This window comes from Channa argus, chromosome 4 (genome assembly GCF_033026475.1).
Source record: "Channa argus isolate prfri chromosome 4, Channa argus male v1.0, whole genome shotgun sequence".
NCBI lineage: Eukaryota > Metazoa > Chordata > Actinopteri > Anabantiformes > Channidae > Channa > Channa argus.
The window spans coordinates 18,085,728-18,112,049 of record NC_090200.1 but is presented as its reverse complement, the minus strand read 5'-3'; the positions used below and the strand labels follow the sequence as shown (position 1 = coordinate 18,112,049).

Sequence of the window (26,322 nt, the reverse complement as noted above, 5' to 3'; positions counted from 1 at the left end):
ATTTTCCAGCTATGACGTTCCAAGTTTTCCTGCGGCCCCGTCACTCCGGTATCATGGCGTAGCGATGTAGACGGACAGGGGTAGTACTGGCGGGCACGGAGAAGTTTATAATATTAATACGGCAGAGTTATTTAAACACCAAAAGAAAAAAACTAGCGGAAAACTGAATTTACTTCGAGCATTGTTAAGGTAAGTCAGTCGGATTTGATTGTGATTTATTGTTTCCACCAACTTGGGGGTAGGAGTCGCTAACGTTGACGTTAGTCGAAAGAAACGGCTGCTGTGGCTCGTGCAGACGTGTTTCCAACACAGTAACTGAATTTTAACGTTTAACGGTCATTAGTTTTCCCACCATGTACAAACTGTACTAGTTAACGGTGTAAGGGATGGAGTGTTAGCTCAGCGGGTCTTATAGGTATTTCACTTTTAAAACTATTTCAGTTGTTGGACACAAACAATAGTAATTTAGCAACAACCGTTTTGTTTGGAGGGTAACCTTAGCGTTTGTGTTGCGTTGGAGTTAATGGCACGAGAAAGTCGGTGTCGCGTTAACGAGCGTCAGTTTTTCACTTCGCAACGCGTTCAGACTCTGCCTGACATTGTGGGAACTTGGTGCCTCAGGCCACCTTTCTGCAGTCCACGCTGTACACTGGTGACATCTTAAGATAACTTATTTTTCTATCCAGTTGTAATTATGAACCTCCTCAAACTGTAACTAGGGGAGGATGCTTTAAGTTGTCTGTGTTTTTTTTTTTAAACTATAAAATTTGATCAGCTGTTGTTTTGCCCCCCGCCCCTCCCAGTCGACCTTTTAACTGTTTTGTCTTCCTTTTCAGACGCATTCCAAAACAGTATAATTGTCCGCGACCGAATCACCAGGTGCTGGTCTCTGAAAGTTACTGTGCACATAGCGGACCTAAAATATGTTGTTGAAGAGTTAGATGTGGTGTTTGAAGTGCCTCTCTGTGATTTAACTCTAGCCCTGTCCTTCAATATTGGATAATATGGATATTGGATATTGAAAAGATGGGCTGTAAAAGTGCAACGTGCAGCTTTTTTAGTTGGGCTGTTCTACGGATTTGAAGGGATGTTAGGAAGCTTGTCTGTAGCAAAACTATAGTCGTAAACTTTACACTATGTTGGTTTACAAAACCTGACCTTCTCCAATATAGAGTGTTGTATAAATCTCAAAGATGGAAAAACCTCTAAGTTAGGTTTAGCTACAAGTAATGCAGCCATGAGTAATATGAAAAAAAAAACTGTGTTGCTGTCCAACACGAATGCATTGCCTTGAGGTCTATTGCATACATAAGGGCATAAAAGGTTCTTGGAGATTTTATTGCATGGAAGGTCTTTATTTCATAAACTCAAATCAAGTGTCATCATTGCTCAGTGTGTGTACACTTTATCCCCAATAGCCGATATTTCTAGCCTAAAAATAGAGACAAGACTCAGTTTTATACCTGCATCTAGTTTTCGTATAGACTGTGTTGTTTAGTATAAAACTAGTGATAAAGTATTCTGCCTGCTCACCAGGGATGAAAATAGCTGCAGGATATTTCAGAGCAGTTCCCCAAAGGCAGCTGATGAATGCCTTCACTGTGTTTGCACACATTGAATCACTGGATACACATCCTTAGAACTACACCGCTTCATTTCATGCACCTGTAAACTTGGACATTAGCCTAGTCACAAGGTCAAATCACAGCAGACCATGATCCTAATATAAGATAATGAGAAATTCTTTAAGCTTTCGGTGTACATATGACATGCCATATGGAGATAGAGCCCAGATATGTCCACAGTAGATGATGCCTCAAGACAAAACTTTATCTTGTTTTCCTTTAGAATTTTCTAAGGTTTTCAGTGCTAAACTGAGCATCAGCAATGTAAAACTGAATGAGGTCAGCAAGCCAGAATAAAGCTCTTTGCTTTCAGAAGGTAAAGACTAGGTCAAGACTTGAATGACTCAATACATGGAAATTGTCTGTATGTGGTAACATGACTTCTATCCTGTCACGTCCACAGAAATCATCACAGATTTTTCAGTTGCCCAAAAATAACTAAAGAGAAGAGAAGTAAAGCGATAATAACAGTATAGTGCTGTAGGACTTTATACCTGCGTTCTAAATTTCTCTTTCCCCACGCCTTTCTATCATTAGCACAGGCTGTTAAAGCCAGTTGCATGACTGTTGTAAACACTTTTACCCCACAGAGACAGGTGGTCTTGACGCTTTCATTTTGTTTTGTATTTCCTGTAGGACTGAGGAAAAAGAAGATTTTTCATTTTGTTGTAATACCTGTCCTGTTTTTAGAGTGTGGGTTGTAAGATGGGTTATGAGTTCTCCCTACATGAAATGACTAGAGCTGAAGGATCTAAAAGACCTTTATAATGGTCTCCCCTTTCCCCCATTAGTTTCTATGTGTTTTAATGAGTTATATGGCAAGATTGTGTTTTGAATTTGTTATTGGTCCTGAAAGCAGTATACAGGCAAGTGCTGTTGCAGGTATCACATGTTCTCTAGTGGTGCATTGCATTTTTTCTTTTTTCTTATGCCTTTCAGTCAAAGTACACCACTACCCTTAACAATAGCCCTCTGTGTATATATGTTATAGTTGATACAAGTGGTTCTTATAGGAAGAGAGGAAAAGCAGACAGAGAGACTTTGTTATTGGAAATAATGTTGGGATTTTCGAGACATCTCCTCTCACCAAAACAAGCTTGCCCAGATTTTGAAAGCTAAAGAATACATTTTTTTTAAACAATCAAACTCTATTGTAGAGATATGCTCCATACCCATGAATGGATAAAGAGAAAATGGCCCCTTTAGTTGTTTTTTGTGTGTTCCTGGTCATTTTGTGCCTCTTTATGTCATTGTTCATAGTTTTAAGTTCTGTCTTTTTGTTGCTATGTATATAAGAAATTTTAACAATCACTTCAGAGGTTTAGATCTATAGGCCTTATGACGTCCCCCTGGGCCTGTACCCCAGTAGGACCATTCAGCAATCCCTCCATGTCCAATTTATAATTAATCCTAATCCAGCGAGGTGCTTTTAAAGTCTCTTGTGTCACAGATTCATTGAACAGAGTTGGCAGAGCGGTGTGTATATATTTGCAGCTAAAAGTTTTTGAGCAAGGCTTCCCCTTCTTGCCAGTCAAAGGGTCATATTCTGTGTCTGCTTTGCTGGTTGGATGGTGTTCCTGAACTATTAGAGACAAGCTTTTCTCACCCATGCTTGATGGGGTCACATGTTTGATGGGGTCCCAATCTGGTGATTGAGCCAGTGACCGGAGAGTATTTCAGCAGCTACTTTATTCTGCTGATAATTCTTACAAACCTGAAAAGAATGCTTGAGGTAATTGTCTCTAATCTCTAATTATCTCTAATCTGTTGTTTCCCAGAGGGAATGACATGCCTCTTCAGTACGGAGAGTATGGTATCCATGTTGATTGAGGATGTTTTGCACATAATGCAGATCACCCATTCTCCCATCACCAAAGCATCTCTTGATCATCACATTTCCAGTGGTGGCTCAATAGGTAGAGCATCAGTTTCAGAAGAATTCAGAAAGCCGCATGATTGAATCCCGCCCTGCACAGCCACCAAGGGCTACCTTGAATGAGGGCAACAGATGAAAATGGGAGGGTTGTGGCAGGTAGAGCATTTGGCATAAAAACACATGCCAAATCAATGTGCGGACAACATTCCACTGTGGCGACTCCTGAAGGGAAAGGCCGAAAGCCAGCGATCATTATGGGGGCCTGGTAGCTCAGTGTTAGAGCATTGGGTTGGGATACAGAATGCCGCTGGTTCCAATCCCACCGAACCAGGTGTGGCCCCACCCAGCCAAGGTGGGGTCCTGTACCAGGACAAAAAAACAAAAAACAAAATGGGAGGTTGCAGCAGGAAGGGCATCCGGCATAAAAATTCATGTCAAATAAATGTGCAGAACACATTCCACTGTGGCGACCCCTGAAGGGACAAGCTGAAACCCGTTGATCTTTGTGTGTTGTAGCTCCAAGTGCCAATTACAGCTTTAGCCCTCCTTGCTAATTTTTGAAATTTACAAATGAATAAATAAAACACAATTCAGTTCATTCTGGGCAAATGCTGAAACACTTGGAGGTGGTGGTCTGAATGCTAAGGTCTAAAGACTAAAGGCTTGTTACTATAAGGTCAGGGATCAATCACTGGAACCACAAGGTTAAATCCAGGTGGAAAAACTGGAAAAACCGCTTTCCCCTCCTTTCAAGTAGGCTGGTCAGGGACCAGCAAGCAAGTCCAGGGTTATAATGGATATCTGCCTTTCAGTGAAACTACTATAATAAGTAATGGTTATTAATCATCAAGTTAATTGACGATAAATATGCAACAGATTGTACATGTGACAAGTCATTGCCACATATACTCCTGCCAGTGGCAGCTAAAATCAGTCCTCTTTGCCACATATGATGACGAAAATTGTGTTTACAAAGCATCAAAATGTTTTAGGCACATTTGAAATAGATTGATAGAGATTTTGCATGCACACAAAATGTTTTCCTTATTTATTTCTCATGCAACCCTTTTGGTTGATAAATTCCATGTAAAGCTCCATAAAACAAAGTGAGTATTTATAAGATGTATTTATTGCACGCAAATAATTTCTTTATGAAAGAATGGATAACTGAGCTATTTTTATAAATATTGTTTGTTTTTTTAAATCAATTATAATAAAAATACGTTTAAAACCTTTCTATTTAAAACTTTATATTTATGAGACTAACAAATTGGAACTTACAATGGGTAGACTGATGTATCAGATTCCTTTCAAACATTCCTTCATTACTTGGACTTGGTTTAACAGCACCAAATCGTATTGCCAGGCCTAATCTTATGCATGGTAAGTTTTACATGCAACCAGTTTCAGGTCTGTGCATCTTTCTGACCAGGAGATAGATGGATACACACGCACACACACACACACACACACAAAGTAGACAAAAGAAGTGTGCAATTCAGTTGTATTTATACAAAATCCTTCCTGTAAGATGTGGAGGTGTGACCTTGTTTTCTGTGCCAAATCAGCATGCGGACAATTATCCACTGTGGTGACCCTGAACTCACAGGATAAGCTGAAAGGACAAAAAAAATAAGAAAATTGTAATTATAAAATTAATTTTGGCCTGTAACCTTTGACTAGCATTCCAGGACCTGTGGATAGGGTGCTTTTCTCTGTCATTAGGTATTTCACTGAATCTGCGACAAAGCCACTGAATTGGTCAGACACTGTGTCGATAGTTGTTTTGCATTGATTCACACATGAGCAGCAGGTTTCCCAGCAGCATGTCTGGTCTTGGCCTAGTGTATTTGAAGTGTGTTTGCTGAAAGCTCTATGTTAACTGTGCCTGTTTGCCTTGTTAAAAGTCCAGTTTTTCATTGGGGATGCCCTGCAGACCTTGTGTTGTTAGTGTGTAGAGTTAGCTGTATCTTCCCTCCTGGTTTTTTCTCTTTTTTTCTTAATTGATTTCATCCATAGCTGACTGAAATAATCAGCTTGCTTTTGTGTCTTATTAGAAAGATTTGAAATTCAAGCTGAAACAATTAATTTAATTTAAAAAAATAAGAAAAAATATTTTGGAGATTTCATCAAATGAATGGGGTGGATTTGATGCTTTTCTTTAAATTATAGCATAATATTTAGGTTTTGGACTTTTGGTAGAATACAGCCAGCTATCGCAATTGGTCACTTTGGCCTAAGGGTTTTAATATCTTTTTTAAAATATTTGTTTTTAATAAACAAAAGCATTAGGCTAATTGAAAAGGTTAATCTAAAAAGCAATCCTTAGTTCTATTCCCTATCTAATCTGTAATATGAATGTGTGTATTATATATTTCAGGACTTCTGTGTGTTAGTTGGACAATAAATACAGTATTATAATACGTTCTCTGAAGTTATTTAACTAAAAAGTCTATAAAATGAAGTGCTGTACTTTGAAATGCTGCATGCATGTATCTGCATGTCCCATTTGTACAAGTAGTGGGTTATTTGGTTACTTTAGGCAGCCTTAGAGAAGTAGATCTGCTTTTTCCAATTCTTGGACTATTATTGTAGGAAACAGTTTACTATAGAGCTGACTAATGTCATGCTGGTTCCTCTCATCTACTCTTAGTGTACTGTGTGTTGTAATGGTTCTTATGTTTTAGTGCATGCTTATTGTACACATAATGGAAAAAGTGACCACAGGAATGCTGAAATAACCATGTTAGGGCTGTGGGTGGTTTCCATAAAGTTTGAAAATGGTGGAAATACTGGGCACTCCCAGGATGTGAGGCATTTGATTAAAGGAAAAGGTGTGTGTGTAGATGTGTTCGAGAGTGTGATGGTGCAGATTAGTTCCTCTGCATGCATGTTTTTGCAAGCATGAATATACAGCAGAGCCATTTGATTAAACATCCAGGCAGAAAAGGACTGTTGTGTTGTTTGGGCAGATGTCCCAGGACGAGAGACTAAAATGTATCTTCACTGAGCTCCAAACAGAGTGCCTAGTGTCTTATTGGAAGGACATTAATTGGGCCACCCTTTTAGGTAAATGGTCTGAATTGCATTATTTATTAGTCTTACTCTGATAAAGCATATTTTTTCATTCTTTTTTTCCTCCTTCCCTTGACAGTCACGTAGGCATTTAGATTGAAAATGTAAGAAAAACACTCAGAGTATAATTTTATAAACAGACAAGTCCATCTAACAAACATGGATTTATACCAGACACTGTTCTGTTTTAGTCGTAGAGGGTGGTTGAGGATGTATTGAAGTAACAAGCTAATTCCTGGGTGGGAAACATTTCTAATGATATGCTTTATGCCAAGCCAACATTTATTACTGTGTCTTGCCTAAAAAGCTGAACACCACTATAACTGCTTTGCTGGATTTTTTTCTTCTTCTACACTAGAAATATTCACACCTCAGTCCCACATAGCTACTGCCACAAAAGTTTATTCTAGCATAGGTTAATCCTTTATCATTGTGTAAGACTGGAAGGTAGCACAATAAACTTGAATATTTTAATTCAGAATTTGTTGTTTTAGTTTGGTTTTGCATGCTTACATGTAAAGTTTTCAAATTAGTAAAACGCATTTAAACTCCAAGTTTTAAAAGTTGGGCTTTCTTATTTTACATGGGTGGTATTATCTACTTCTAGGCTTATCAGTGACTAAAGATGATGTCTGATGCCAGTGACATGTTAGCAGCTGCCTTGGAGCAGATGGATGGCATTATAGCAGGTAAGTTACCCATATGGATAAAGAATTGGCAAAAGTGTGATTTAGTTTTTTACATTATGTTGCATAACTGATTTATAGATGTGTCACATAATGTCTGGCGTTCTGTTTGCCAGAAAACATTGAGTATCTACAGAATGTCCTCATTTAGGTTGTTTGGCTCTAAGCCATGCTCATCAAACTTGAAACTTGTTTGAAAAGCAGGTGTGGCACCAGATGGGCAGATGTCCATCTAACAAATTATTGTCATCTTCAAATAACTGGATAGATTTGGATTGGTCATATTAGTTTAGACTTTGATGGAATGCTGCAGTTTATCAAGTACAATATTATTGTTACAATATTAATTGTAATTGTATTCGTTAAATGGCACAGTGGATTATTATCTGTTCTTGGATAACTAAAACTAAAATGTTCCTTTGTGTTCTCCACTGTACTAGTATAAGATGTTAGTGGATATAAAAAAATGGGTCAAGTACGAATTTGCAGATTTGTGTCTTTCTTTGGATTCTAGGGTGTCATGCTCTGTGTTCTGTCTCCTTTTGTCAATCTTTTTGCTTCAGGTTCCAAGGCTCTGGACTATTCAAATGGAATGTTTGACTGTCAGTCACCCACGTCTCCTTTTATGGGTAGTTTGCGGGCGCTTCACCTTTTGGAAGACCTCAGAAATGTCCTAGAATTGATGGATACCGAGGAAAGGGAGAGTCTACGCTGCCAGATACCTGACTCCACAGCCGACAGCCTGGTTGAGTGGCTCCATGGTCACCTGGTGAGAATCTGATGTGTAGGAAAATGCATACATGCATGAAAGTGACTCCAAACTGTATTTTCTGATGCATCAAACGTTTTTGTTTTAAACTGTGGGTTGCTTGACTTCTATTGCAACCTTGTTATATTTGTTAAGGTTGAATCCCTTCCAAGTTGTTCGTGTGGAAGAGGTTTTATCTGTGTTGGTTGCACAAAATGTGCTCATGCAACCCTTAGCACATCTGGCTTGCTGTTAATTACGTTTATGCACTAAATTACAACTCTAAATGCAGAGTTGCATGGGCAAACAGTCCAGTGTGCAAGAGAAAAAACAACTTGTTTGCTAAGTGAAAACATCAGTGCCCCTTTCTGCTGAGGTCGCTGGGAATGCAGGGTGAAATGCTGGTGTTGTCAATGTCACAGCTAGTGTGCTGCAAGAAGCATGCTGACTTCTTGGGAACCAAAATGGTGTTTAGGAGAGTGATGGGCTGTAGGCCAGATAAATGCCAGAGCTTTTGTGTAATGCTGTAACTCTGTACAGCAATCTGGATGTGAGCCTTCTGCTTGGCCATGTAGGGATTTTGTTTTTACAGGGTAAAGCAGTGTAGCCAGTGTAATTGACACGTTTGTGAGTTTTTGTTTTGTTTTTTCTTTTTAATCAAAGATCCATATTAGGCCCTTTTTAATATCAACTTTATCAATCAATCAAAATTTATTTTAAAGAGCTGGTATTAAAGCCCCCTTTAATAGATTTGTAGAAACATAATCATTTGTACTTTAAACTTATGATAAATTATTCATCCATTCTCAATCTGGCCTCTCTGACTTTATTTCCAGAACATGTAACATTAGCTGTCCCTCTAATATACTGAATCCTGGTCCTATCCATGCTTGTCATTACCAAAGAGAACCTCAGCTCTGCTACCTCTGTCTCCTGTCTCTTCTTCAGTGCCACTGTCTCTAAGCTGTACAACATTGCTGGTTTCACCACCGTCTTGAACACATTCACTTTCATTGTCGCTGACCATTCCAACCGGCTTGAATAGATATTCTTTCACCTGCTCCCTGCTCTTACTAAAGATCACAATGTCATCTGCAAACATCATAGTCCATGGAGATTCCTGTCTAACCTCGTCTGTCAGTCTTTCCATCACCTGAGCAAACAAGAGGTAGCTCAGCGCTGATCCTTGATGCAGACCCACCTCCAACTTGAACTCCTCTGTCACACCTACAGCACACCTCACCATGGTCTTACAGCTCTCATACATGTTCACATGCACCACTAACTTCTCTGCCACTCCTGACTTCCTGAAGTTTCTCTAAAACTACAAAGACACAGTTCAACTCCCTATGACCTTCTCTGTACTTCTCCATCAGCATCCTCAAAGCAAATACTGCAACTGTTGGACTCTTTCTAGGCATTAAACCATATTGTTGTTCACAAATAGTCACCTCTGCCCTTAGCCTAGCTTCCACTACTCTTTCCTACAACTTTAATTGTATGACTCATCAGCTTTATTCCTCTGTAGCTGCCACAGCTCTGCACATCTCCCTTGTTCTTAAAAATGGGCACCAGTACACTTCTCCAGTCCTCGGGCATCCTCTCACTTTCCAAGATCTTGTTAAACAAACTAGTCAGAAACTCTACTGTCACCTCTCCTAGACACTTCCATACCTCCAGGTATGTCATCAGGACCAACTGCTTCGACTCTTCATCCTCATCAGCTCTCCTCACTTCACTCTTACTAATATTTGCTACTTCCTGCTTCACACCAGTCACCTCTTCTACTCTCCCATCTCTTAATTTCTTCATTCATGAAGTTCTCCTTCCATCTTCCTATAACACTCGTGGCACCTTTCAATACATTTCCATTTTAATCTTTAATCACACTAACTTGCTGCACATCCTTTTCATCTCTATCTCTTTTTCTGGCCAACCTGTACAAATCCATCTCTCCCTCTTTAGTGTCCATCCTAGCATACAAGTACTCAGATGCTCCTTGTTTGACCTTTGCCACCTCTACCTTCACCTTACGCTGCATCTCCCTGTACCCCTGTCTACTCTCTTCAGTCCTCTGTGTCCCACTTCTCCTTAGCTAACCTCTGTCTCAGTATACACAGAGAACTTCTTCTTTTCACCACCAAGTCTCCTTGTACACTTTCCTCTTTCTCGATGACACACAAAGTACCCTTCTACGTGTCTCCCTGATCACATTAGCTGTAGTTGTCCAGTCATCTGGAAACACCTCCTGACCACCCAGAGCCTGTCTAAACTCCCATTCTTCCTTTTTCAACTTCCACCACATCCTCTGCTCTGCCTTAGTCCTCTTCATCTTCCTCACCAGCAGAGTCATTTTACACACCACCATCCTGTGTTGTCTGGCTACACTCTCCCCTACAAATACTTTGCAGTCACTGATCTCTTCCAGATTACAATATCAACACAATATGTAGTCCACCTGAGTGCTTCTATCTCCGCTCTTATATGTCACCCTATGTTCCTGCCTCTTCTGGAAGAAAGTGTTCACTACAGCCATTTCCATCCTCTTTGCAAAGTCTACCACCATCTGTCCTTCTGCGTTCCTGTCCTGAAGACCAAATCTGCCCATCACATTCTCATCACCTCTGTTTCCTTCACCAACAGGTCCATCTGCACCAATCACCACTCTCTCACCTCTGGGGATGCTCTGCATCACTTCATCTAACTCACTCTAGAATGTTGCCTTCTCTTCTAACTCACATCCTACCTGTGTGGCATAACCACTAACAACATTGAACATCACGCTTTGAATTTCAAGCTTCAGACTCATCACCCTTTCTGATACTCTTTTCACCTCAGGACCATTCCTCACAAACTCCTCTTTCAGGATAACTCCTACTCCATTTCTCTTCCTATCTAACCCATGGTAAAACAACTTGAACCTTGCTTCTAGCCTTGCTACCTTTCCACCTGGTCTCCTGGACACACAGTATATTCACCCTCCTTCTATGCATCATATCAACCAACTATGTAGCCTTCCCTGTCATAGTCCCAACATTCAAAGTCTCTATTCTCAGTCCTACAGTCTTGGCTTTCCTTTTCTCTTTCTCTGCCTATGAGAACGCCTTCCTCCTCTCCTTCGGCCAACAAGTAGCCCAATTTCCACCAGCACCCCGTTGGTCAACAGATCGGATATGGAAGTCAGATTTGGTGTGGAAGTACTGAGACGCATGTTTTGCATGTGTTTATGTCTGATGCCCTTCCTGACACAAACCCTCTGCATTTATTCAGACTTGGGACTGGCACAAGAAGAAACTGGCTTTAACCCCTTTGTGGTTGCATTGCCCCCTATGATATATTATTCATCCATCGTTGTTAAATTTCTCTAAATCTATCTTCACAAATGGCTCATTTCCCTTCTGTCCTCAATCTAACTGATTCTGGAAGTTCTAATATAAAATTTTGAAAAACTAGCCCCCACTTTGCCTTCAATTCACCCCTGGTCATTAGGAACAAGACCAAATGAGTCATGCATTTTTTCATGTGTTGCGGCAGCAGTTACATAATGGTGGCCACTGAAGACTTAAATAGGGTCATGCAATAGCCATGTAGTGATCTATCAACCGGAATCTGATCCTGACTCTGAAGGGGAAGAACCTGCTTTTACGGAATTGAGACTTACCCGAGAGGTTTCAAATGGTAGGATATTGTCTATGTTTACTAACAAAGTTGGTAATTTCCAAAGGCAGCAGGAATCAGCTAGCTTAGCTTTAGCACAGACAGTATTCCTTTACCTGACTAACAGACACAATGTTCATGGCGGCTTGCTTTTAAAAGTTTATCAGGTAGTTAGAGTTTAAAGCACACTTCTAATATACTGCCTTGCTTCTCAATGTAGCAACTGGGCAGGAGTGGGGATATCCTTGAATATCTTATTTAGTAGTTTGGTGTGACGTCACAGTAAGTCCAATCTCAATACGACTTGCTCTCTAGGTGTTTTGTAGTGTGATGTACAACAGGGCCCCTGCTATGATCTTAATGCAACAGAAACTATATTTTTCACACAACATTTGACTTGACTTGCATCTAATCCATACTTTCTTTTGTTCCCACAGTCCAATGGGCACATCTCTCTAGGAGGGGGGGACCACTACCAGGAAAGGCTTTCTAGACTAGAAAGTGATAAGGAGTCTCTAGTGCTTCAGGTACCCACCCAGCAATGCATAGGATATTTTGCAAGTGCTATAAAAACCCAAAGCTCATATGTAACTAGACTAGATACGGTTTGTTTTTAGAATGGATTAATGAATTAGTTTCCCTGCAGGTCAGTGTGTTGACAGACCAGGTGGATGCTCAAGGAGAGAAGATACGGGACCTAGACATGTGTTTGGATGAGCACAGAGAGAAACTCAACGCCACTGAGGAAATGCTGCAACAGGTGGGTGGGTGGGTGGGTGGGTGGGTGGTGGTGGTTAGGGGCGACTACTCATAAGCAAACCCATAATGAAAGCTCTGCACCTGTGGAAGTGACAGTAATGTTTAACTGGATGATCTGAGTTCATGTCCTCTTCTAAGTAAACATCTGCTATGTTTGGTAAATGCATATTTATCACTGCACTGGAATGTTTACCTTTTAGAACTAAGCACAAGCACTGAACCATAATCATCATACTTTATAAGACTAAGACTTCACTGTCCTTGCTAGTCTGTTTGTACATGTTGTCAGCTTTGATCATAGTACATTAAATATTTGCACCTTCGGTTTGTGTTGTGTGCTGACAGTACTGAGGACATGACAATCACACAGTTTTTTGTCTTGATTATCATTGTAGGAGCTTTTGTGCAGAACCGCACTGGAGACCCAGAAATTGGAGCTGATGTCAGAGGTGTCAAACCTAAAGCTGAAGCTAAATACCATGGAGAAGGAGAGACTTGACTTTGATGAAAGATTTCGGGACAGTGGGGTATGTAAGCTAATTCCAAGGACAGGAATCTTTGTTTCTGTCTGCATTCATTCTCTTCTGCTTCAGTCCACACACAGGCATGTTGTACATATGCACATATCCCCGGAATAGCAAACAAACACACATATATGTTGACTGACAACTGTGTGAGAGAGGGATCACTTATTTTATTGCCTGTTATGACGAGTTGTGTTTAGAGAAAGAGGGGAGTAAGAAGAAAATTTTTAGCACAAAATGTCAGTGCACACTGAACTGGCCAAATGAAATGTACCGGCAACATGGTGTGCTTACATACATTTGTTTTTGATCTTATTTGAATTATGAATGTTAAGTCTGTTAATCATTCATTTACTAGAGATGGGGAGATTTCTCCTCACATATAAACCATGCAAATCAAAAGATTTCAGACGTGCCATGTTATTGTTGTAGACACATGGCTTTCTGTCCCACCCCGCGGCTTTTCATGTTCCACCTCAAAGGATATAAATAACTCCTCTTCCACAAACAGATCTTCTCATTTTATTGCTGCAACTTTGAAGCATCTATAGGCCAAACAATGTTGATTTGCTTTTCTTACACTGTTAGACTCCATAATGTGGTGATTTAAATTCAGATTTTAATAAAAATGTTAATGGATCAAAAAGATCAGATTAAACTTGTATACCTCTCTTCATAAAAGCGTTCTTAAAATAAATTGTATATAATTTAATTTAATGTTTATTATTATTATTATTATTATTATTATTATTATATAATTCAAAATTTTGGCATTGATTATGCACTTTGTTTTTTTAGGATTTGATTCTGGAAATAAATAACCTGCGGTACAGATTGACAGAGCTTGAGAGTGAAAAACTACAATACGAAAAGAAACTTAAATTCTCAAAGGTGAGTTGTCACGGGGAAATTCTATCTGCTGTTTTTGTATAAAAAAATAACTACTTAGGACAAGCATCTAATTTTTTTTTTTTCTTGCTCGAAAGGGTCTTTTTCAGTGCTCTTTTTTTGGGGGGGGGGGGGTTGAATATGGACAATTAACACCATTTCACTATATAAGAAGCTTACAACTTTTGGCTTGTCCCTTCAGGGGTCCAACAGCGGAACGTGTTCCGCACGTTGAATTGGCATGTGTTTTTACGCCGGATGCCCATCTTGCCACAAGCCTCCCATTTTTGTCCAGGTTGCCCTTGGTGGCTGGGTGGGGCCACACCTGGTGGGGTGGGATTCGAGCCCGCTGCCTTCTGCATCCCAACACAATGCTCTACCACTGAGCCACCAGGCCCCCCAAGAACTAGAACATATATAACTATACTCTAATATTAAATCTTAACACACTATCACTCTCCACACATCACCTTTGTGTCAGCTACTATTAACACCTCTTAATATGGCTTTATTTATCATTTATTGTAGTTCTGTCTGTTGGCTGTTTTTTTCAGCCACATGCAGTATGAGAAACAGAGGAATAAGCACAAATTCCAGGCTATGAAGGTTTGCTTTTCTCAGGATGACTGTTGTGCCATGTGATTATGGTTTTTGACCTCTCCCTTCGGCTTTTTTTATTCATTTATTTTCTCATTCCAAAAATGTCAAAAACTTTTTGCAAACGGCGAGATAAGTTTAGTGCGTGTGGTCAAATGCAAGAGGTCAGAAATAATTTTCTTTTTTAAGTTTCTTTATAAGTCATTAACCTAAAAACCTTCACACTGATAAAAACATAAGTAACTAAGACAATAAGACTTTTCTAACTGATATGATGGGATCCTCTAGAGTCAAGATGCATTCCTCAGCTTGATATGGTGCTCTAGATGTCTGTTTGCTTTATCCTTGATTTTCTACATTGTTGTTACAGAGTGAAGTATATTGTCTCTCAAACAATCTTTGGTTTTGTAAGAAGACTTCATATGGAGAGCATGTTAAACCTACAAGTTACTCAGATTTATTGTTTATTAGTGACAGTTGAAAAGACCATCAGTACTGTCAAGAAGCTGTTGCCTGAATGTTAATGTACACAAATGTAAAATTTTAGCAAACTAAATTTAGGCAATTTGTCTTCATCATTCTCTGTTTTTGTATATTTATTTCTTCATATGAATATCCTACTTTTTATTGTCCTATGCAGAAGACAGCTCCAAAGGTGCCGCAGCGCTACAAAAATTTTAAGTTGAATTGAGACCGACAAAACACATTACACTTCAGCAAAGTAGATCCTCGCTAAAAAGGCAGTTTATCTAACTTCATGCTTGATTCCTTTCTGATAACTTGTCTTTTGTATTTGTTACCTCAGCCCTCCCAGACTGTTTACCATACAGTTTACACCTTTACCCGTCAGAGCAGGTGTAGTCTGCATGCCTGTTTGCCACATCAGCCTTTGTGAACCTCTGTGTTTTAATGTGTTTGTAATGTTGTGTCTGTATGGAAGAAATGCTCACTATTTTCCTCTATTGGACAGGAGGAGCTTGCCATACTGAGGAGGCAACTGGAGGGCAGAGATGGAGAGAAGAGATTACAGGATGAGTCAGGATTTAAAGCCCTCACGTCAAGCAGTGCAGACACCTTAGAAAGAGGTGGGGAAGCCAGTCAAATCATAATCAATCAAGATGAGCACGATAATGTTTACCTCACATGTTCAACTTTAGAAGAAGTTATTGAATGGTTACATCTTTGTATAACTAGCAAAGTACTAGGCTAAGTCCTACAAATAGTCGCAAAATGCTTCAATCCACTTTTTGTTTCAATTCTTTGTCCTGTTGTTTAGTCTCTCATCCAGATGAAACTCTTAGAAAGAGGCTGAAAGAAAAACGTAAGGGGGGTTTTATGTTTGTTTATCATTGCATTTCATTACTGCACCCATCTCAGCCCCTGTTTGCATGAACGAGCATGAGCCTCCTGAACTCTGCTTGTCCATTATAACCCATTGGAGTGCTGATACTACACCACTGAGCACCACATCTGTTAAACTGTTGTCAATGTTTAAGGATTTTATAATGAACAAATAAATCCAAAATCCCTCATCGTTGTTTAAATGTACAACAGCAACAAGTAAAGTCTGTTTGTTTGTTTGTTTTTTAAAGCGTAAGGAGGAATGAACTGTATTGTTTGTCATAACCATTCAGGCTGCTCACTCATGCTCCTACCTCATGTCCTCCAACAATAATCACCTCCTGTAATATCTTTCGCCATTCTCCTAAACCTTACACTGCTCACACCAGCAAACAGTGTGTGTACTCTGCTAACTTGTAATGTTGTGTTTAATGCTGTTTCTTTTCTGTGAGTGATGTCTTTGTTTCTTCCCCTATCAGCTGTCCTTCACTTATGTGAAAGGTTTTCATTTTTTCATTTTGCAGTACACACACTCAGTCTGACTCTGCATAGATAAAAGTCTGAATGACTGAATTATGCAAAAGTCTGCATAACTATATGAATCCCAAATCCATGCTTTTTATTCTCAAAATGTCAGACTAACATTTTATACAAATATCTCCCACACCTTCAAATTAGTGTAAAAGTAATGACTAATCTGTTCTTATAAATACATTGAAGTACCCTTGTTTAGTAATACTTAAACAAAAAGTATGAGAGGATATATACAGGAGTCCCCTAAAGTGTATTTCTGGTGTTGAAGGTTGACTGCTCACAAAAACTTTTGTTGGTTTTGTGTGTGTTCTGAAAAGTGAAAATGCTCTACCAAAGTTAATGTAATGTAAAACAGCTCACACATAGATCGGGTGTATCAATGTGAATGATATTTTTTTTTAAATTAAACTAGAATGTAGTTGTAAAATTACTGGAATTAAAGAATTAATATTACAGTCTCTGCGGTATGAGTTATTTAAACCTTTAGTTTGCACCCTGTGTTTTCAGATTTACCATCCCTGCTCAGACCTAACACTATGAGCACTGAAGTTCTCTCTAATCATTTTCTTTTCTTTATTAGATGTGGAAGTCCAGAGAATGAAAAAGGCAGTTGAGTCATTGATGGTAGCCAATGAAGAGAAGGTACTTTTAAGAGTTTATTATTCACTGCATGTAACACCAAATGATTTAGCTCTATTTATGGAAAAATATGCCTCATTTGCATTAATTTCTCTTTTTCTATGCAGGATCGAAAGATTGAGGAACTAAAGCAGTCACTGTTGCGGTATAAGAAAGTTCAAGACATGGTGATGTCCATGCAAGGAAAGAAAGGTGAGACATCTGTCTGAGAACATTATTATTATTATCATTATTATTATTATTATTATTATTATTATTATTATTATTATTATTATTATTATGTAAAGTTAGATTTTTGCATGGATTAGCCCATTTACCACACCGGGACAAACTAAGAAACTTTCTTTGGTGCACTTTAGAGCTAGGATTTTCTGTGACTACAAAACACGGAAAAGCAATCTAAATATACTAGTGGACTTATTTACTTAATTTACTTACTTATTTACGAGTGGAAATATTTACTTTAGCTGCAGTTTGAGTCCAGCTGAGAAAACTAGCTAAAGGAACACACACCACAGTTCCCCATCCATCACAGCACAGTTACAGTAATGCATGCTGGTCACACACCGACCTCATTTCTGTATGTTTGACATTCACCTTGCACTGACTTGTAACCAGAGCTACAGAGTAACGGGCTGCTTTAGCAATTAACACATTTGAAGCTTGGGTGGTTGTTTGGCATTCTTTTCGTTTTTCAGGATGAGCTTTGTGGTGGGTTAATAAATGTCAAATGAAAACTGGCTATTAGATTTTTACATGTTAATTGGTTCTTTTAATCTGTATCTTATTCTCCGCTCAAGAAAAAAACAAAGATAACGAGGATGTTGAAAGTCACTGTGATGGATCAGTCGCATTCCTGTCAAGCAATGCTGTGTCTGTTGAATCAGAAAAGCTAGAAGTTAGAGATGATGAACAAGGCGAAAGGATGAGCCCAATTGAGGTTTGTACATAATGTTACATGGTTTTACAAATGTTTGTGTCTAAAAGTCATATGTTTATTGCAAAAATAAATACTAATAGTATAAAAAAAGAGAATTAACTGTATATCATCTCCTGTCAGTTCTCTAAGCATGTGCAGATTTATCTTTTTGAGGCTCAAGGAAAATACACAATACAGTGTTTTAAGGCAGAACATACTATGAGCTTTTCAACAGTAAATTTTTGTCTGTCTTCTAATCGTCTTCTGATCTGTACTTAGCTGAAGAGCCTCAATGGACCAAGTGAAGAGCCTTTAAGTACACCTACCCCTTCAGACCTAGAGCAAGTCTCAGTGTCCACACCAATTGATTCAGAAAGGTGAAATATAAAGAAGATTTTAGTTATTTATTTGAAAGTGTGACCCAAAGTTCAGCTATTGTAGGTTTGTTTTTGTTCTGTTTTTGAGTTTGTTTGTTTTTACAAATACTTAATATTTTTTGCACAAGCTCGTTTTTGTGAATTAATATCAATAAATTTCCCAGTGTGAAGGTTAAGTTTATGATTTGACATATTTAATTGCCTGGGAGAAATAATATGTGATGCTGTGCCATATTTTCTACTTAAATGTGTAATTGGCCTCTTTCTCTAATTTAGTATAAATAGTTCCTTGTTGTTCGACTTTTTCTAAACTAAATACCATTGTATTTATTAATCAGTATAAGACACAGAAGTGTGCAAATAAGTGAAAAGCAGCCACAGTACTTGCAGAGGACTGCTCACCAGAAACTGTATGTACAACTGGACAATAACTGTTACTACTTTTTGCTCGCCATATATTCATTACATGTTTATATCAAATCAATGCTACAATTGTAATATTTTGTTCTTAGAGCCACATTTCTTACTATTACCGCTCATAACAAGACTTTAATCTGTGCTAAAGGGCTGTCACCTGTTTCGTCTATTCATTCTAAAGGGAATGAGAGAAAATGTCTCAGGTTGCCTCTAAGTTACATATGGGAAGAACGTAACAGTAATTCATAACTAAGTGAAACAAGCTTACATACTTAAATGCACTGCCAGAGCAAGTTTTGTATTATGGTTTGTTGTTTCAGCAACCAAGATACCACAAAGACTGGAAGCCAAGACCACCTGGATAGGAGCAATAATGAGAAGGTAAAAGGAAAAAACTATTTGGATAAAATTCTAAAGAGTTCACCAACATAAGTGCTACTTTATATTATAAGGCTATTTATAATTAATTTTGAATACACATAAGCCCCATTAAAACTCTTAGATTTTCTGCTTTACCAGAATTTTGAGAACAGTGTGTAAAAACACGGATGCTGTTTATCAGTCATCATCTTCGCTTTTTCAGAATACAAGTGAAGAAAGCACTAACCTGAGCGAAAAACCACCCATTAGTCCTTCTGCCACTTTACCTGCCCGCATAGAGGATGAACACTTTGGCTCCAGAAAGGCTCGATCATCTTTTGGAAAGGGTTTCTTCAAGGTCCGTGGGGGGAAGAAAACCACCAGCACTCCTAACCTTGGTAAGAGCAAAACATATGACTTAACAGCAGGATAAGGAGTTAAGCCTGCAAGGTGACTCAATCTTGCCCTGATATTGTGTGAAACAGCAATCTGAGACTGGCTGTTTACTAAGGAGACAAATTTTCTTGGAGGCCTGTCTTCCAGTTATATTTCTTAGCCACACCCATGAAATAAACTATATAATTTGCAGACCACTCAAAAAGTGGTCTATATCGGTACTGCTGTCTCTTGTGTGTGTGTGTGTGTGTGTGTGTGTGTGTGTGTGTGTGTGTGTGTGTGTGTGTGTGTGTATATATGAGAGCATGTACTGTACGTACGTGTTTCTCAACGTTTTTGAGTCCTTGAACCCTCTTATTTCAATTATAATTTCTACCCTTTGTCCCCGCCCTCCCCCCCCCCCCCCAATTTTTTGGACCCTGTCGTGTGTTGTTTGCTTTCTAACACATGAAGACCGCAGCCGGAGTGCAAGTGCGCCCATACTAGGTACAGTATAGACCACAGGTCATTGTAGGGATGAAGTACTTCTCAACAGTAACTACTGAGTATATTTCAAAGCCTTCAACATCTTTATCTTTTCCAAACTCATTCATCCAGCTGACATCTTTTTAATTATACCACACGTCAGTAGCTGCAGTCCTTTAACCACACCCTTGTCCCTACCTGTTGTTGCAAAAGTTTTCTGTCCAACATACAGCCAGTCTGTCATGTTGATTTGCTTGTGTATGCATGTATTTGTTTACACTCTTTGGTTTTTATTAAAGCCTTACTCAATCACACATTTTTACTTTGATTTACTTGGATTTTGGATGCTGCTCAATAGAAATCTAAAATATAACAACTAATACATTTTCTTGTAATCTAATAAAATTAAAGTTTTATTCTATTTTTAGACCTCAGCCATGAATACTAGACTAATCCATGTATACTAGAAAGGGCATTGCTTTTTGCATGCTGCCATGTCCTGTCATTCCATTTAGGTCCTGAAGTGACTATGTGAGGTGTTGTTTTCTTTTTTCTTTTTTTTTTGGCCTATGATGCCTATGACACTGATGCCTGTGATGTTAATGAAGTTCTTTGGTCATTTGTACAGCTGAAACAGAGCGAAAAGGCACTGACCATCTGGATCTAGCTGGGCTTCCACAAACGTCAGCTAACAGTGACAGTACCCACACACTCCCTACAACCCCAGAGAGCAGGAAAAAGTCAAAAGGAATAAAGAAACTCTTTGGGAAGTGAGTAGTAAATGACATAACTTGAGCTTGACATCTTTACTTTGTGAAGTCTAGCTTTTTAATTAATTAAAATAATTATATAATAATGAATACTTCATATTTTAAGGCTAAAAAGAAGTCAGTCTACCACATTTAACCTGGATGACAACCTTCCAGAAGGTGACTTCAAACGGGGTGGAGTGCGAGCCACAGCAGGACCTAGACTGGGTTGGTCTCGTGACCTCCAGCGTTTCAACAAGTAAGTCTGTGCATTTAGCCTGAATAATAAGACCCTGAATGTGGTTTTCCTGTTTTGAATTACGTATGTACAGCGAACTTTAAAAATAATACAAACATTTTTGACAAAGCAGACTGTGACTTGATAATAAAGTGACAAAAATGCCTGTAGAAACACAATTACCAGAAAAGTTTGTAGGTGTTGCAAAATGAAAATAAAAAGAATGCAATGGTTTTCATTTTGAATCATTTGTAGTATTGTTAAGTACAATAGTACTAAGTAACATTTGAGAAAATAGATATAATATAGATGGATATATAAATAATGTATTTTGTATTTTATTTTTTTCTTTGAATTTAGACTGTATACTCCAATTGAATGTGAGAAACATGTTTCATAAAATGCTAGAACAGGCATATTTAACAACAATCAAAAAATATGTTTCAGATGTTTTGTAAATCATTGTATTCTCATTATTTACTTTTACATAGTGTCCACTTTTCTGGAAATGGGGTTAGTATAAAATCTGAAGATCTAAAGTTGTATCTGTTACACTTTTTTCACTTTTTTTTTTCCACATACAATTTTGTGCCTGTATACATACTTATGAAGGTTTTCACTTCTACTTTCCCCCTTAGTGAAGTTGACGCTCCCTTTGCACGCTGGTCAAAGGATCAGGTGTGTGATTGGCTTCAGGAGCAGGGTCTTGGACTTTATGTGAACATGGCTCATGTATGGATCTCCTCAGGGCAGACGCTGCTACAGGCCTCACAACATGACCTGGAGAGGGTGAGAGTGATCAATATAAGTTATCTAAGATTTCAAGTATTGTTTTAAATGTGTTATACAGTATTTAGGGGATGTTTTGTGTAAATATCACTTGTCTTGATGTTTAGGAGCTGGGCATTAAACACCCACTACACAGAAAGAAACTACAGCTAGCTTTGCAAGCCCTTGGCTCAGAGCAGGAGGATAATAAGGGAAAGCTGGATTTCAACTGGGTGACAAGTGAGTTATCAGCTATCAGTCCAAGATATGGAGTGGTGCTTTAACATTTATGAACCGTTGAGAACTTTTTGGATGACCTAAAACACGTTCAGATCTTTACAAGGTAGTCAAACAAATTAGCCAAAGCTAACATTTATTTATGTATTTATTGTGGAAAAATATCTTTAAAATTTGTGGGGCGAAAAGACAGTTGGCAGAGCTGGAGGTAGCAGCGCTTAAGATGTTAAGGTTTTCTTTGGGAGTGATGAGGATGGACAGGATCAGGAATGAGTACATCAGAGGGACAGCTCATGTTAGAGGTTTCAGGGATAAAGTCAGAGAGGCCAGATTGAGGTGGTTTGGACATGTTCATGTTGACAATAAATAAATTAATATGTGTAATTATATGATTAATTATTTTTCTCGTTTGTTTAATGGATTCCCTTAATATAGTTTTAGGGCTTCAATTAAAATCTGATTACATTTTGCGTCACACTTCTGCAGAAACAGTGAATTCTTATTCTAATAGTTTGATTAGATTATACTTAAGTGCCAAGTTTATTTCCATCTCGTGATACTTTGTTCTTTTCACCACCTCCAGGATGGCTCGATGACATTGGCCTGCCTCAGTATAAGACCCAGTTTGATGAAGGAAGGGTAGATGGTCGCATGCTGCACTACATGACAGTGGTGAGTGTTGGCAAGAGAAATGCTCTACCTCCACAGAACCTCCAGATAAGTGTGTTTAATGACTGCAGGGCCATTTCAATATACAGTGCATCCGGAAAGTATTCCCAGCGCTTAACTATTTCACATTTTGCTAAGTTACAGCCTTATCCAAAATGGATCAAATTCATTATTTTTCTCGAAATTCTACAAACAATACCCCATAACGACAAGGTGAAAGAAGTTTGTTAGTTAGTTTGCAAATTTATTAAAATAAAAAAACGAAACAAAATCCATAAATATCCATGGAGTGTTAAGCACTGCCTTTGCTTAATGCTTTGTTGTAGAACTTTGAGGAAAATAATGATTTTCATTTTGAAATAAGGTTGTACCATAACAAAATGTGGAGAGTTAAGTGCTGGGAATACTTTCTGAATGTAATGATCTCACCCTCGGCGCTAACTTGTGACAAAGCTAAAGCCTCTCTTAAAAGTGTGATTTCAAAGTACCAAGTAAAGGGTCTGAATACTTAACATATTTATATATTTTACCACAACTCTGTTTTCACTTGTCATTATGGGATACTGAGTATAGATTAATGAGAAAAAATGTAATTGAATTAAATTGAAAAAACTGTAGTATCAGGGTACAACATAACAAAACTGGAAAATACTGTCTGAATACTTTATAATATTTTCTGTAGATCATCATAGCTTTATTGTATGAATTTTAATGTAATGTCTTTTTCAGGATGACCTGCTTTCTCTGAAGGTGGGAAGTGTCCTGCATCACCTCAGTATCAAGAGAGCTATACAAGTGCTCCGACTTAACAACTATGAGCCCAACTGCTTGCGCCGTCGGCCATCTGATGAGGTGTGTTCACTGTCAGACTTATGAAAAGTTAACACAACAGTTTTTATATATATATATGTTTTCAAGTTGTGATGTATGTATATTCTGTTTCTGTGATTTGCACCCATAGAACAACATTTCTCCAGCAGAGATTTCCCAGTGGACCAACCACAGGGTAATGGAGTGGCTGCGATCTGTGGACCTTGCTGAATACGCTCCCAACCTGAGAGGCAGCGGTGTACATGGAGGCCTGATGGTGAGAAACCTCAGTCTTCCTGCAGTGTAAGACTCTTTCCAAATGTAATGGATTCTAATACATCTCCCATATGCTTAGGTTCTGGAGCCACGGTTCAATGTCGAAACCATGGCATTGCTGCTTAACATCCCCCCTAACAAGACTCTACTGCGTCGCCACCTCGCCACACATTTCAACCTGCTCATTGGCTCAGAGGCCCAGCAACTGAAACAGGAGTGTCTTGAAAATCCCGACTACACTCTGCTAACTGCAACAACAAAAGTCAAGGTAACACAATGCTTACTGACGATAAACTGTCAATGCTTGTAAGTGACCTGATTCAGGTGATGGAATGATTTTCATAAATATCGGTACTTGTTTTGTTTTTTGTTTGTTTGTTGTTTTGTTTTTGTTTTTAAGTAATTTGATGTGTCCTTGAGATGCCAAGCTTTTCACATAATGTTGGAGTTGTGTTGGAGTCCATTTGTTGAGACAGATGACCACTAATATTCACACCTTTGGGCACTTTAGAGTCACCAAAAAACCTACACGTCTTTGGACTGTGAAAGGAAATCCACACAAACACAGGAAGAACATGCAAAACACTAACAGAAATGTCACAGCTAGCTGGTGGATTTAAACTTACTTGGTGGCCCCCTAGAAGCTAATATACACAATAAACCAGTGTTGCAGCCAGTCACACAAAATGGTTTGATTTAAAAGCTTTACATTAAATTGTAATGTACCTTTCTTTGCATATAAATGAAGCTAAAAACTTGTATACCTTATTTCTGTTTTCTTTCAGCCAAAGAAACTGTCATTTGGTAATTTTGGTAGTTTAAGAAGGAAAAGGCAGGATGAGAATGAAGAGTATGTGTGTCCAATGGATGTGGAGATGCCAAAGGGAAGAAGCTTCCAGAAAGGCTTTGAGCTTCAAATCTATGAGGATGACCTTGACAGGCTGGACCAGGTGAGCTTGGTCTTTATTTTAGATTTGAATTTAGATGTGTAATTTTTGTGTTTGTTTTTTGTTTGTTTGCTTTTTAAAATGAGGATTGAGACACGCACAGCTGTAGTGCCCACGTAGCCAGCCTCCTCTCGTTCACTCACAGTGCTGTTTTCTTTTGGTTTGTTAGCGCTAAAATATAACTTGACTTTTTTGCCCCTCTAAATCTACAGAATTTAACAGAGTGGGTTCATTTCAGTCATTTAAATTATTTCTAAATATATTATATTAAATTAATAATTATAATAATAACATATTAATTATATTATCTATTATAAAACTGCAGTCAAGAATAGTTATAATAGAATAGACAGTTTCAGTTCAACTAATGTACAGAACTGTAAAACAAAATTCACTATTACATTTGTAACTGCATGTAAAACTGCATGTACAACACATTGAAAATCTACAGAAATTATTTACCATGTGCACCATGCTGGCAAAAAAGACACATTTGATGAGTTTTTGTACTTATTTAGCTGTAATGTATAAATAATCATCTCTAATACCTGCATGGTTAATGTTTTGTATCAGTTCAGTTTCAGAAGTTTGAAAGCTACTTTTTTTTTTTTCCATAGATGGAGGACTCCGAGGGAACTGTAAGGCAGATTGGGGCTTTCTCTGAGGGAATTCAAAACCTGACGGTAATAATCTGAAGTCTGATGGGTTGACACATCATATTATACTTATCTATACCATTATTTTACAAGCTATAGTGGTGAAGTTTAACTTGTGTTGTTTTTTGTGTGTATGTTTTGTATTTTGGCATTTACTAGAGCATGCTGAAAGATGACGAATTCTTCAAAGAAGTTTCAAATTCACCAAACCCCAGTGTAACAGATGAGGACTCTAATGCTTGAACGCCAGCACCACAAGACCTGATCCTGCTGTGACTGAAACTCTGTGCCAACCCTCTCCATTCTCTAACAGACTTGTCTCAACAATCACGAAGAATGCTCCCACATTTCTTTTTAGTGTTACAGAGATGAGCCAATAGTATTAGCGTCTTCAGTTTTTATTTTTATTGAAAGCCAGTCCAGGAGCCACTTCAACTCCTGAACTTTGTCTCAGTTAATGTCTTTGATGACAGAGGGAACATTTAGGGTAACACCACTGCTTGGCTGCCAGCTGGTTTCTGGAGATATTTTGCACTCAGTTATGTACTCTTTCATTTAATAAAGAAGTGTCAACCAGCAGTAGAGTAACACCTATAATAAGCCAATATAGATTTAATATAATTTTTTATGGGGGATGAACTTTATAGATGTAATATGCTGAGCAGATCTCTCCATTTTTAAAACTTAGTGTAAAGTACTCCAGCAAAACAGCTGCTATGTTTTCTATAGAACTAAACCCTGTTAATTTAAATAATTGTCTTATAGTTTATATTAGTAGGAAGATTTAACAGATTTTTACTCAGCAGTAGTAGCCTGCATGCAATTGCACCAAAACATATAGAAAATATCATGCATTGTATTAAAAGCCAACACTTTCATATATGAGTTCATTTTATCTTATTTGAACCCTAAATTGGTTTATATTAATTCCTGTTGCCAGAGTTATTTTTGGAAAAAGTACTGTTCATGTACCAATGTTCACATATCTCTGAAAGTAATGTTGTATTGCTGCCCCCAGCCATACCCTAGGGGATACATTTTTTTTTATGTTACTCTAGTTATTAAGATAAATAAAGTAATTTAAAACAG

The 26,322-nt window shown here is 38.2% G+C and overlaps 1 protein-coding gene across 5 annotated transcripts; it reads left to right on the top strand.

The window, feature by feature from the left end:
- ppfibp1b (PPFIA binding protein 1b) lies at positions 1 to 26,322 on the top strand. 5 transcript variants are annotated; one of them, XM_067501632.1, is made up of 28 exons: positions 2 to 189; positions 7,184 to 7,265; positions 7,826 to 8,031; positions 12,105 to 12,194; positions 12,314 to 12,427; positions 12,822 to 12,953; positions 13,749 to 13,841; positions 15,406 to 15,520; positions 15,712 to 15,756; positions 16,891 to 16,952; positions 17,057 to 17,141; positions 17,750 to 17,889; positions 18,148 to 18,245; positions 18,584 to 18,655; positions 18,983 to 19,043; positions 19,246 to 19,420; positions 19,872 to 19,904; positions 20,512 to 20,653; positions 20,760 to 20,891; positions 21,509 to 21,659; positions 21,767 to 21,878; positions 22,459 to 22,547; positions 23,274 to 23,396; positions 23,506 to 23,631; positions 23,710 to 23,898; positions 24,416 to 24,580; positions 25,195 to 25,260; positions 25,393 to 26,322. In XM_067501632.1, the coding sequence occupies exons 2-28, from the start codon at positions 7,202 to 7,204 to the stop codon at positions 25,474 to 25,476; spliced, it is 2,964 nt and encodes a 987-aa protein (XP_067357733.1). In that variant the 5' UTR covers positions 2 to 189; positions 7,184 to 7,201; the 3' UTR covers positions 25,477 to 26,322. The 5 variants fall into 5 exon arrangements, with proteins under 5 accessions (XP_067357734.1, XP_067357733.1, XP_067357735.1 ...); XM_067501633.1 differs by lacking the exon at positions 19,872 to 19,904 and having other exon boundaries at positions 1 to 189; XM_067501634.1 differs by lacking the exon at positions 15,712 to 15,756.